The 14,848-nt window shown below is 27.7% G+C and overlaps 1 protein-coding gene across 3 annotated transcripts in view; it reads right to left on the reverse strand.

Annotated features, from left to right (window-relative positions):
• Window positions 1–9,191, reverse strand: part of LOC103568601 (nephrin) — a 196,069-nt gene extending 186,878 nt beyond the window's left edge. For 2 of the 3 annotated variants that reach the window (XM_014440599.2, XM_014440600.2), the window contains exon 1: window positions 8,853–9,191. In XM_014440599.2, coding sequence (XP_014296085.1) covers window positions 8,853–8,955 — 103 coding nt within the window. In that variant the 5' untranslated portion in view covers window positions 8,956–9,191. The remainder of the gene's footprint in view (window positions 1–8,852) is intronic. The other variant, XM_014440598.2, reaches the window with a different exon arrangement.
• Window positions 9,192–14,848: the final 5,657 nt, after the last annotated feature.

A 14,848-nucleotide genomic window follows, 5' to 3' on the forward strand; every position in this document is an offset into this window, starting at 1 on the left:
TCAATGAGTTTATTTCTTTAAATTGATGGTAAAAACTAGCACGACGCTGTATAACTTTAGCAATCGAATCAAAAGTTTAAATGAAAAAAATTCAAAAGAAAAATGAAATTAAAAAAAAAAAAAAAAATAAAAAAATAAAAATAAAAATATGTTTGAAAAAGAAAAAAAATTTATATGAGAAAAATAATCTTAGAAAAAAGTATTAAAAATCGATCAAAGAAATTCTTTGACACATATGCTATATATATATATATATATATATATATATATATTGTGCAGGCAATCGATGAGTCGACGTCGCTCACTGACGAGCGAAACCAAGTGGACAAGTGGCGATAAATTTCAAGTCCTTGCGTACTGACACTACTACTATTCTATTCTATATACTACCACTATGCATTTATAAATATATATATATATATATATATATATATATAGATTTACGTTGACTCTCTATGTCTTCCTCACCTGCTATCGACGTCAACGTGACGCTGCTCGGTCGGTCTTAATGAGATTCCGGGTTCAGGCTGCGAGCGTGAAATTGCAAATAACTTTTTTTGTTTTTTCAATTTTTTTTTTTTTTTAACTTTTACATCCTGATTCCTATTTTTTTCTACTGCTCTTACTTTTGTACATACTATATGACAAGATTAATGGTTAAATTCAAGAAGCATAATTATTTGTTGATTTATAGTTTCTTTTATTTAAAGAAACAAAAAAAATTATTCAATTCCGATTAGTTTTACATATCAGTTTTAAAAAAATTAAAGATTTTTATTCAACTAAAATAAAAAAAATTAGGGGTCGTGGGACACCTGGTTGAAACAAATAGAATCTTCTTTCACTATATATTATGTATATTTAATAACAGACAATTAAATGAAAAATAAAAAAATAAATGAAGGAGTAGCTTCAGGGCATTCTCAGAAAATATCCCCAGCTTTTTAAAAATATTTTATTACCTTGAACTGTTTAACCGTATCAAAATTTTATCAGTAATTTATTGAAACAAAGTTAAACCATTACTTTAAAAAAAAGACAACGTTACAATTTCACCGAAATATTGAATTTTAAAAAAATTACTTACAGTTATTATCAATTGGGAGCTAAACGAAATTTGATAAGTAAATTTTAGTAAAATCTCAATGTCAACATTATAAATCAAAATGTCAAATCAAGCTAAAATTTATTTACCAAATTCCGCTTAACTCCTAATGTCCTAATTGATAACAACTGTAAGGCATTTTTTGTTTAATCTATTATATCTCGGCAAAATTGTAACTACGTTATTCTTTTTTCAATTAATACCTTAATTCTTTAATTAATTAATTGATGAAATTTTACAAAAAAATAAGGTGAAAAAAAAAAATTCTGGATATTAAATAAATTTGATTAAATTCAATTTTCTTGTAAGTAATTTACATAAAGAAAAATTATCCTTCGCATAATTATTGGATGCAAATGAAGAAAAAATAATTTTAATAATTTTTAACATAAAATAAAAGTCATTAATATTTTTTGACTGATTTCTAAAACAGCTTCTACCTACTTTAAATTGTTAATTTTGGGTTTAATAATCAATTTTTACTATTAACTTCAATATAAAAGATTTTAATTAATAATAGGTTTGTTAGTTTAAATTCCAAAGATGATACAGTTAAAAAAGCAATTATATATTTCTTAAAGTAATAGATTCAAAAATTTTTTAATTTTGAAATTGTAAATATTTTAAAGTTGATTATTAAAATACATTTAGAGTAATTTAACACTGGGAGTTCTTTTATAGTAAGTTAATAAGAAAACAAATCAAATTGATTTCATTCCATTTTTTTGCAAAAAAAAAATTTTTCAAAAATGGTGAAAAAAAAAATTCAAAATAATACTCAATTATATTTACAAAAGTGATATATATATTTCAACAAGCCCTTTTTATCCATTGGACACACTACTTTGCGACGAGAAACGAAAGGAAGCTAGACGTCGTGAATTTCTTCGACAATCGCCTCTGGCTTAACTCCAACGGAGTTTTCCTCAAACTTTTTACTTTTCCAATCTTATGTCTTTGAGAGTAACGTTCTTTAACTCTTTTTCAACTCTCCCATCTCTATCGTTTATTTTAGTTTTTTAAATATTTTCATTTTCTACCCACACATACATTTATAGACTATATAATAAAATATATAGATATCATAACTTAAACTTTTTCTATTCACATGTGAATATACTTGGACGCATAGAGTTGAGTCATATAAAAATTTTTCATACTCCCAATTCGATTATTTTTCCAATGGGCATTTTTTTAATTTTCTTTTCTTTCACGCGCAGTCCGTAATATTTTACGAGTTCATAAATCAGTATAATTTCACATAACCTTAGAAATCCTTGGAAAACCATTGAATGAAAGGTGTATAAGAAAAAAAATATGAAAAGATATTTTTCGTGAAGAAAAAAATGTATGCATACATATTTTTTTCAAGATATTAATTGCGTTTTTTCTTTTTTTTTTTTACTTGTACGTTACAGGTGAAAGGTCAACGGAAGGACACGTTGATGGTATAAGAATAAAAAAAAATAAATAAAAAATAAACACGGGAAAAAAAAAATTTTACAAACGAAATAAACGAGACGGTAGTTGTGAAATTAGACTAATTCGAGAATCCGTAATTACACCACCTGCTTTACTACGAAAGACGAACTGGTGAAGGCGAAGGAAGGTTGTAGCCAGTGGTTATAGATGGTTTCCGGCTGACGTTGAGTTATTTGATGAGAAGTGTGAGAGAGAAAATTTATAGAGAAAAGTATTCTAGAATGCAATTGTTGCTAAACAAAGACAAAAAAAAACAAAATTTATCTATAAATATATATGTATATATACATATAATTAAAGTCATTATTGTAACTACTACTTGTACATTGGCCAAATAAGACGCTCCCTTCAGTTGCAACGCCTAAAGTTAATTTGCTGTACTAAGAGGATGATGACAAGGATAGACATAAACAAAAAAGAGAAAACAAACAAATATATATGGAGAGAGAAAGATAGAAAGATTGAAAGTTAAGGCAAACTCTACATAGTAGAGTATGAGTCGGAAGACAAAGTCAAAGTTACTTTGACCTCGGGAGAAAAACATACTTGACTTTATGAAGAAACTTCTAACGGCAATTATCATATATTACTTTGTTAATGAAAGACAAAAGTCTCCGTAAAATTTATGAAAAAAAAAAAGGGATTCGTTTTTTTTGTTTAAAATTCCCTCGTAAAAATGTGAAACATTAATAAACTTCGATTTTTGTTTTATAAAGAATGCAGTTTTATAAATTAAATTACTTTTCTTGCAACTGTTAACTTGTTTCATATAAATTCCTCCGTAATTTTTTTTTTTTTTTTTTATGAAAACTCATCAAATAAAACGAATAAATTCGTTATTCTGAATTTGGGTATAATCATAATACATATTTCATTTTCATTTAAATTTCAATTGTATAAAATTTGTCTTTTTCGTCAGGCAATTTTCTGTGTAGTAAAATATTTTGATACAAAAAAATAATAATTACTACACGAGATTTATATGCAAAATGTCAACAGAATATCATACTATGATAAAAATATTTATTATTGTTTCAAAATTCAAAAAAAGTCTAATTAACAAACTTGATAAAATTGTCAGATACAATACTCAATGTCAAAGTAAACTCTGCGGTTTTTTGTAAACAAATGTACATGTAATATTTCAAAGGGTACTGAATAATAAAATAATACTAAAATAGAAAAAAACCAACAGAAAAAATAGAAATGTCAACAAGTTAAATTGAAAAAAAAAAAAAATTATTTGAGACAAGTCGGTAGGTTGTGACCGCTTGATAGAAATATATATATATATATATATATATATATATATATATATATATATATTTATATATGTATATTGAAAAAATATCTATAGTAAACACACGGTCACGAAGCGGATATCCATTTTGGTCGAACGATATCTGGCGCATACAGCACCCGGACAACGTATATAACGTGGACAAGTGCATTCACCTTTATAGTGACAGTCGCGAGTAGTGTGTAGAGTAAAGTAGAATAGCACTTTCGTATTCAACGTCATACGCTCGTTGGCTCTGGCACCACCACCATCACCCACACATGCAGAAGTCGTACCAGCATCTCCATCACATCCTCTATCACCTCCCCTGCAATACTACTACAACCCTCAACGGCGTATACCCTCTCAACATCAGCCAATGTCTCTGGCTTTCTATCATATATATCATCCTGCTACTCATTCTCCCTTTTACCCCTCACTCCTCACCCTCCAATTCGATACCCTGTAAAATCGAGTAGAAAATGTCTCGACAGCGAAAGACTATAATAAAGCAAAAATAGCCTACACTAGCTCTGGCTCTCAACATCATATCTGCATACATAGATACAAGAAAAAGGTACGTATGCAGAAAATGCAGAAGAAATATTCTGATTTTCATGTTCAATCTTCTTATATATCTCTCATCTTCTATGTCCTTGTCATATTACAATCACCTTTTATGTCCTCTGTAGCATCCTAATGCTTTATCCTATATATTCACAGATACTCTACATGTCATGAGTTTCTATAAAAGTTACAAGGTGACGTTAAGATTTAAAAAAAATATTTTAATAAGATAAAATACCAAATACTCCATCATGGACTAGTACCCGATCACTTCATCTGTCATCATTGTATATCATCTATGTTTATAAACATACATATAGATATACCATTACATATATTGATTGGGTACTAGTCCTAGATCAGGTAGTAGGTCTTTTACCTTATATACTATTATTAGAAAAAATATAATTTTTTGATAACAGTATCTCTGTAATGAAACCCACTAAATTAATTTAATTAGGTACCATGTAAGGTCATTCATAGACAGTACCCCCCATTTTTTAAAAATTTTCAATTACTCTCAACTGTCGTATGCGTATCAAAATTTAATCAATTAATTTAAAAAAAATTGAAGCATTAATTGAAAAAAAGATGACGTAGTCGTAATTCCACTGAGATATAGATTAAAAAAAAATAATACAGTTGATATCAATTGGGAGTTGAAAAAAATTTGTTTAATCTTCATGTCAATTTTAAAATTCGAATTTTGAAAATTTGTAGACTAAAATTTATTCAACGAATTACGCTCAAGTCCTAATTGATAACTGTAAGTAATTTTTGTAAATTCTATATCAACGAACTTACGACTACGTTGTCCTGTTTTCAATTAAGGTTTTAATTTAATTTTAATTAATTAATAAAATTTTGATACGCTTATGACAGTTGGAGTCATTGCATATTTTTAAAAAGTGGCGGGAGGTTTAACCACTGTTTAAAAATGCCCTAAGAACGGGTTACGGTAATTTTTTAGAATGGTGGTTCATCTAGTAACCACCACTATATATGTCGTTAACCTCACTAACCTCCAAATAGCTAAACAAGTATCGTAACAGTCAGACAATCGTGATAAGCTGGTCACAAATATTTTTTTTTCATGCACAAAAAATCGTATTAGCATTTTTTTTTCTCAATCTATTCTATTTTGGGGCATATTTTGAAAATATACATCGATCTTGCTTCTTCAAATAAATGCTTTTAAATTTAGTTTGAAAAAAAAAATATATATATATATATATGATAATAGTCCAAAAAAATCAGATTATGTTCATTTTTAAGGAAACCATTAAAAAGTCGTTAAATGTATATTTATATATACTAATCGATAGAAGTGTGGGTATATTATATATCAAACAAAATCAGAGGTAAAACTCTCACGCATTTAATCAATCGACGAATCAAACGTCTGGAAGTTATGGTCTGAACGTGCCAAAGTCGATAAAAACCTGCTGGAGTATAAGAGCTAGTTCTACTAAACTCAGTTACATATAAACATAAATCGTGATGAAATTTGCTAAAATTTATTTTTTAGGTTTGTATCTTAATTCAGTAACTATAAATTATTTTTTCGCAACTCATCAAGTACATCAGAGTATAATTATTCTAAATAAATTTACCGAGGTAAATAGAGCTCATTCAAAAGCTACAGATAAAGTTACAATTAGCAATTAAATAGCTCTACTAGTACAGCCTAAAAAGCCGCTAATGTAAAATTGAGTAATTTAAAAAAAAAAAAACTTTTAAAATTTATTAAGACAAAAACTTTTCTAGTCTAATAATTTTTTAAACTAAATTATCAAGTAAATAATACATATATTTAAAAAAATTAAGTTATCACGACTGTAGTTGTATCTTTAACTATTCAAATTAATATAAATTACGTATATCCACAAAGAGGATAAATATATACATATACATATATTTAAAGTAAAGTCTTCTCTCTACTCTTGGTCATAAATACATACGGATGAGCCGTTTAATTTAACCGAGTTAAACTTTATACAAAATGAAGAGTCTTCTTGAGGATGAACAATTTTGGGCGTTATTTTCATGAAACTAACCAAGAGAATAATATTCCTTAACACTAATTGTAAGGGCGAGCTAAATGACGTTTTACGAATACAGGGCAAAGGGACATAACGTTGAATAGTATATATATATATATATATATATTAGAACGAACGGATGTTTGTTGATAATGTGAAGCATATGTCGAGCCTAGATTGAACGCACAGGTGCAACTTGGAGCATCCGATTACGTGCCGATCTAAAACGGCTAGAGTTCTGTCTCCTATTTCCATTGCTGGTGCTACTGCTGTTGGTGCATAGTGCAATAACTGTTATGCGAATCTCCAACCAAACAGAGAGAGTCCACCAGTAATATAGCAATGCAGTTGCAGCAGTAGCATCAGGAGAGAAACTCATGAGAAACAAATGTTTGGGCAGAGTCTTTGAACAATTAAACCAATGGTAATATTACGCTTTACCACAAACATTATTCGTATTAAATATTACCACAAGAGAAAGAGAACACGCAAATCCTATCCTATTCTGTATTATTGGATCAACAATTTACAATTTAGTAAACGGTCTTGATAACTTGTATGTATATATATATATATGGATAGATACATTTATTGATGATTAAGCTCTTATTGCGCTCTAATACATAGTCAAACTTATCATTAGAAGATTATTAGGTTTGCAGAATCAAACGGTATTAGCATCAATAAATTATATCATTAAATCGATAGCAATTTACTCCGGTACGGCTATTAATTTTCTTCTCGCAGGATATGTCAATTTTAATCTAATGATTATCCTTTATAGCTGTATTCCATTGTATAAAATTATATTTGCTTATATTTATTTTTGAAATATTTGAGCAAATATATATACAATGTGTACAAAAAAATTAAAGTAAATAGTATTGTTTATACTGAGGATATAAAATAAATAAATAAAATGAAAGCAGAGAGAGCAGAGTTGAGTGATCGGAATTTTTTTTCCCAATAGTAAATATATAGATTATGTAAGAAAATAAAAATGTAAATAAATTGCCGTGAAAATTGTGAGGAAAATTTTTTATAGAGATAAATATTTCTTTTCCTTATTTTTTTTTTTATGCCGAGAATTTTCTCAGCAAATTTTTATTGCTATACGATTCATTAGTTTATTTTAAAATATTGGGTATGTCATAATTTGAATTAAGAAAAAATATACTCTCTAAACATGAATAAGTGAAATAAAAATGAATAAGTGAATATTCACTATTTCTGAATGCAAACCAAACCACTTATTTTAAAAAGTGTTTCGGTTTGCAGTTAAAATTAGTGAATTTTCACCAGCTTTGCTTATTCATGTTTACAGAGTGTGATATTATTTCATGTATATATATCATTCTTTTTTAAATTTTATTTAGGGTAAATTTCTAACTCTTATATCGATTTACTCTATAAGGTAAAAGACCCTATACCCGCTCACTTTTCATTAGAGTGAGATTAAATCACTCAATATAAATTAATAAATAAAATGAAAAACCATATTTTTTTTTTGTAGTTATTTTTTGAAGTTTTGAGTATTTGAATAAAATTTTAGTTTGAAGAATAATGTTGATAATTGATTATTATTAATTTTTTAAATAAGGTCCTTGAGTGTATCCATAGTCGCTCACTAAAAGTTGTCATGTACCATTACTTGATCAACACATGGCCCTATAGTCGCTCAAAGACAATATCAATTAAACTATGATAAGTTTATTGATTTGGACAAATAATTTATAAATTATACTACTTTATTCTTTCATAATATAAAATTTCATGAATTTTAAAAATGTATTTAATAAGGTATAGTTATAACAATTCTTAAAAAATTTGACGGAACCTAAATTAAATCTAACGAATGAACGTTAAAGCAAAAAATGCCCGACTATGCGCGATTTTGAAAACAGTCATTTAATTTAAATTTATAATCTATTGTAAAATAATTTGATACATGATATTTTAATATATTTAGATTCACAAATAATTATTTATCAATAATAATATTTTTAGTTGTAATTTTTTTTTATAAAAATTACAAAAAAATGCCTTAAACAGTTAAAGTGAGCGACTAATGGTACTGAACGGGTATAGGGGCTTTTACCTTATATATCAAAACTTTTTTCGTCTAACGAAGGGGTAGTTAGGGGTGGCCTGCAATTTTCGGCTGGCATACTAGCACCTTTGCGAAAAATTTCAGAAATCTAGATCTAGTAGATTTTTAACTTTTCATTTTTTTTTCATTTTCGTTCTGCAAAAAACGTTCCGATCTTCAGGTACATTTATGAATCATATTATTTGAGAAACTTGAAACAATAAATAATATTCATAATACTTAACAAGCTAATAAGTATTCAAATAAAAAATATAATAGATTTCTTACCTTTAACAATCGGTGATATAAAAAATCCCACGAGGATAATCATCAGCATCATGTGGACAGAGTCCCGGGATTTATCACCAGCAATTGATCTAACGCCTTCCATTATTGCAATTTAACGTTGTTAAATCTATTCCCGAGTTTTTTTAGGACATTTGACGATTAAATTAAATAAACCACTTAAAACTTTATCACAAAATCCGCACGAGTTTTAATTAATTAAAAAAAACACTTAAAAACAAAATAACTAATTCGAAAATTTTTCTCTTGTTTTTTTTTTTTTATTCAAAAACTTGCTCTCATATCCAAGGCAACTCAATAATAAAAAAAAATTTCATACGGACTATAAATTCGATAGTACAATAATGTCATTAGTCACGATTTTCAATACACATGTTTTTTTTTTTTTATAGATATCAAATTTTTAAAAATCCGTGTTGACATTTCACTACTAAACATTTATTGAAAAATTTATCTTTACTTTTTAAAATTTTTTAAAATTTTCACTTAATCATCACTCAATTTAAAAGTAATAACAATATTTAAAAAATCTGTAAATTCGAAATTATCACGAAGCATAATTAAAAGTAATATCACTTTTTATTATTATAATTTAAAAATAAAAATGTCAATTATAATAATCATGACGTAATAAAGTGGGCGTTAGACATTTTTCCATCGAAAAATAAGATCCAGTCAGTTATCACTTTAAATAAATTTGAAAAAACAAAACACTCGACGTACATAAAACAAAATTACCAACACCTGTAACTCGTTAGTACCGGAGAGTAAACAGAATAATTATAATTAATCCAACTATTGTATCTTTGCGTGCTTAAGCTTCAAATGTGAACTTTTTTACACTAAGTCATATATTGTACATCACTATGTAGATAAAAACTAAACTTGATCTTTACACTCAACGTATTTTGATTTAATTTTAATTTTATTTAAAACTTTTGGTATTTTTTTTACCCGAGTTTATAACCCGGAAGAGCGAATAAAAGCGTACGTTTAAAATAAACAACTGCACTGTCACGGCAGTGACCTCTTTTGTCCTGCAACACAAACTTTATCCTTTTTAATAAAAATGTTAAAACCAATTGATCCTCCAATAACAAACACGTAACAAATTTATTTTCAAATCGTATTTAAAAATAACTTTTTAAAAAATAAAAGAGACGAAGTAGATTTTTAATCAGCCATTAAATTCACTTGTAAATTATTTTATTATTTAAATTGTCAAATTTTAAAATAATCATTGATACCACTGATAGTATGGATTTTAAATAAATCCTCCGTCATCTAATCATGTTTATATTTGCGTTAAACTTTTAAATTACCACTTAAATTTTATGCATTCAATTAATTTAAATGAGTCAGTGTTAGTGTTAGGCATAAAGCGCGGGAAATATTTAAAATAAACTAGTTATTTTTAGTGTTATCACTTTTTTTTTTAAATAAAAATTAATTATTTATTAATATTAGTTACGTTTAATTAAAATCGGAGGGATTAAAAATAAAAAAAAATCAAAGATGAATATTTTAAGTAGACACGAAACATTATTTTTATCACTCGCGTATTTATAAAAATTAAATAAAAAAATACGTTTTTTTTATAATATTATTATATATATGTAAAATATATATACATATATAATAATAATAATATGAGTATCCACTCACGACCTCGTTCGACGAAGGAACAAACGCGTGTGTGCCCCGCCAGCTGGTGGGAGCAGTCGCTGAGTGTCTTGTCGAGAGAGAGAGAGTAAGCCTCTGCCCCCGCAGAGATCCACGGAAATATACGAATTATTACGAAGAGCTACGAGCACGCGCACGAAGCTCAACGAATCGTCACAACCCCCAGATCCCCCAGGTTCTCGACACCTATGTCTGTCTTTGTTGGGGACAGGAGCACACGACCCACACGAATGAAGTAGACCAGAGCACTACACTGAGAGTTAGAGTAGACCAGCGGATGTAGAGAGCAGATGAGCATGAGAACAAGCACCGCTGGGTTCTGGGCTTAATGTATAAGAGAGAAAACCGTGTGTGGTATTGGTACTGGTACTGATGCTGATGCTGATGCTGCTGATATCAGAGCTGCTTTTACTGTCTTGCTACTGTTCTTCTTAATACATATATTATTCTTTCTCTCTCGTATCATCCTCCTACTCTATCGTCTGCTCTGTTCTTATGGTTCTGGACCGTATGTTCAGCAGTACAGGTGTAGACGATCTGGACGGTCAGTTTCTGTTTAGCTCCCTTTACTCTACTCCTTGCATTACCTATCGTATTATATCGTACTATTGCTTACTTTGATCATATAATGGTAGGGATACCTTTAATTATCACGATATATATATACATATATGTACCTACTCGGGCTAACTTCTCGTAAACACGACATAGTATACACGATAACTATGCATATTATCCTCTATAGCTTTCTGCATTTCATTTTGTCTTAGTAAATTTGAAATTTTAATTAATAAAAATGTTTTATTTATTATTTTTTATGGTTCGTTAATATTAAATATATATATTCTCATGTGAAAAAAATTATGCATACCGTATTTAATATATTTTAAATTTTATCGAAGCTAGAGTAAAATGTTAATTATTTGTTTTTACTTGACTTTAATCCATTCGCAATGATCTTTAAATTTAAGATACTAAAGGTCACCTGGATAATGTGAACTTTATGACTTTTTAATTTTAAAACTCAGTAAAAGCCAATTGTTACTTAATTTTAAATTCATCTGAGAAAAAAAATAGAGACACTAATTTTGAAAAAAAAATCTAAAAAACGGTCAACCCTAAGGCGAGCCTCGAAAGTTCCCGCTTCTTTTGAGCTCTTTGAGCTCTTGGAGCACAGAAACAATTTCCTGCTTGAACTACAAAAATTAAAAATAAATAACGTAACTTTAAATTTTTTGATTGCTCGAAAATACTTTTGTCCAAATACATATTCGAGCTCGAAGAGCTCGGCGATATCTTTTAATACTTTTGTACTCTTGAGTTCTTCGAGCTCCAACAAGCAGTTTTAAAATTTTTGTTCACAATTTTAGTTAATAAAGTCAATTAATTCAGACAATAATTAATAAATGCAATTCAAATAAAAAGTTAAATGAGTTTCGAATCAGATCAGAACGTCGATATTTAAAATAACCGAGAAAAGTGTAAAAAATAGTGATTTTTTCTTATATTTTTTAGATAATAATACTTAAACTATAATAAACCGATTGCAATAAAACTATAGTGATTGAAAGTAACTATAGAATGATAGACTCGGTTTAATTTTAGATACATTTGGTAAATTATAAGTTAAACAGGAAAAATGAGGACAATAGTTATCTTTTTTTTTGAATATTCCATCGCCGATATCTTTTGAACTAATAGACCGATTTTGTCTGAAGTAGCATTTGACGCAGTTTTTTAGTCTAACGCTGAAAAATTTTTGGAAATAATCAATTAAAATTTTTTGATTTTATTCGAAAAGAAAACTTTTTTTTTAATTTTTTCCTTAACGATACCTCTTGAAGAAATGGTTCAATTTTGATGGTTGAGCTCCGTCGTAAAAATTTTTTCCTACAAAGGATAGTTACAAAAAGAAGGTTTAGCGTTCGAGTCTGGGATTTGACGCTGGATTAAAATGACTTTGAGTGAATAGAAATGATTTTATAATGTAAGGTAAAAGGCGAATAAGCTGTAATTCCATGCTCAAGTAAGAAGCAGTGATCGCTTTTAGAAAAGAACAGTAACTTGCATACTGTTGTACACAAATTATTCATGCTTTTTCGACAGGCGCCATAAACTTATTTATTAAAAAGTCATTAAATGTTAATTAATGCTTATTTCATAAGCTACGACATGAATTTTATGAAATTGAGGTTTAAAAGTTATCATTCAGAAGTAGCTGTAGAATAAATCTGTGAAGATAGAATTTTTCTGAAATTTTCAAGACCAAAAATTGTTTACAAATTGTTTACAATTGTTTACAAGACCAAAAACCGTTAACAAAAGATGTTATATTCACGGAAAGAATAAATTCCATTTAAATTTGCAATGCTAACATCGTAATCATACACTATATTTTCATAAACATCAATATTCAAATGTTTTATTTTGAAATTTATTATGTAGATTACATTTTTTACAAAGACTTTTTGGATTAAAAGTGATTTCAAAAATTACTAGGTTAACATTATCGTAAAAAGAACAAAAAAAATACAATTCAAAAACTATATTTATTCCTATATTTATCTTTTTGTTTACTTTTGAATAAAATAAACATTACAGTGCTGCCTTTGTTATAATACAATATAAGTTACAAAAATTACGATGTTACATGACCTGCGTCATAATAATTGAATTATTAATAATAAAAATTGAATAATAATAATTATACTTACCAAATTATTATATTCCTTAATTTATGTAGGTTTGTACTGAAAACAGCTCAGTCTTTTTTTTTAATTTTTTATTTACAATTCTCCGAAAAATGTCATGAAAAATAACCTCTATTTCTGCGCTACAGTGTATATAGATATAGATGCACTGATTTATAAATATATATAGTTGAACCACAAATAAGACAAACAAAGTAGAAGTCATCATTTGTATATATACACACGCAAGCATCATATTATGGTATTGTGACAACATTTGCCTTTCATACGTAAACACTTTAGATGACATATACTATACCATTTCAGAAAATTTACAATCCAACTATCTCCATTTTTGTGGCTTGCATTGCAAAAACATAGAGACAGTACGGTAAATTAAGAGGAATAATAGAAGAATGAATATTATAATTAAATCTTATCTTATATATTTTTACTATTGACGATAGTAACATGATAATATTTCTTATTGAATTAGATACAACAAACTTTTAATGAAATTACGATAGTGAATAGTGAAAAATCTTTTAAAAACTGTAAATTTTCGTATCATATATTTGAAAATTACAGAAAATAAAAGTATAGTCCAGGATTACGATAGTTGTATTGGAATTTTTCGTCGAATTTTGTTTCCTTGTAGAACTCTATGTACAGCTTTTCCTCAGTCAGTTTTCAAACTACAAAAAATTAAAATTTACTACATTAATAAGCATTATTTGTAGATTATTGTAGCAAAAATTAAAATTGGAAATTCCAAAGTCAGGTTCCAGCGTGACGGAGCTCAGTGAAGGCATTATTTGATCATGAGTTAATGCTGCTAAATTAGAACCTGTCACAAAAAATATTTATTTAGACTTATAGAAGAAAAGAAAGTTTTTAGGATATTTACCTAACATCATGAGTTTGATATTCTGATGAGGAGTATGTGACAAGTAGTATGTTTATCGCTTGATCCGACAAGTACTCAATGTACAGGTCTCAAGTCAGCCAAACTCGAAAATCTGATGTGACAGTCAGGATACTGTTCTTTAAATGGTTAATACAGTTCTTTCAGATTACTCAAAATAAGTTTTTTTTAAATGTGTTGTCTTTTGACATCATCATTTCGAATAGAAAAAAAATCTTTCTTGCCGGGCAGATTGATACTAACATCGTCAAATGACTTTTTTTGGTTTTCTAGTAAATCAACCGTTACTCTATAAATATTGATGAAAAGACTAATGTTGCCAGGGATTTTTTTAGCTTAATGTACCCCCAATAACTCTGTAAATTTTCAAATTGATCAATCGAACCATTTTTTGGGGATGATCGATTAAAGTTTTGCTATGTGAGGGAAAAAGAAAAAAAAAATTCCTAAAAAAAGTCAAAGAAAACAAAAAAATTGAAACTTGTTTTTTATAGTCGAAAATTTTTTTTTTGACATTTTTTGGAACTTTTTTGTTTTTTTTTTTTCTCTTTTCCTCACATTTACCGAGTAACCAACGCAAAAATAAAAGAAAAGTAAAATGAAAATTATTTTTTCATTTTGATGATCATTGCATAATTAAAGGACCAAAACTTGTTCTTTTAATTGTTTAGCCAAACTTT

The sequence above is a fragment of the Microplitis demolitor genome, chromosome 3, assembly GCF_026212275.2.
Source record: "Microplitis demolitor isolate Queensland-Clemson2020A chromosome 3, iyMicDemo2.1a, whole genome shotgun sequence".
In the NCBI taxonomy this organism is placed as follows: Eukaryota; Metazoa; Arthropoda; class Insecta; order Hymenoptera; family Braconidae; genus Microplitis; species Microplitis demolitor.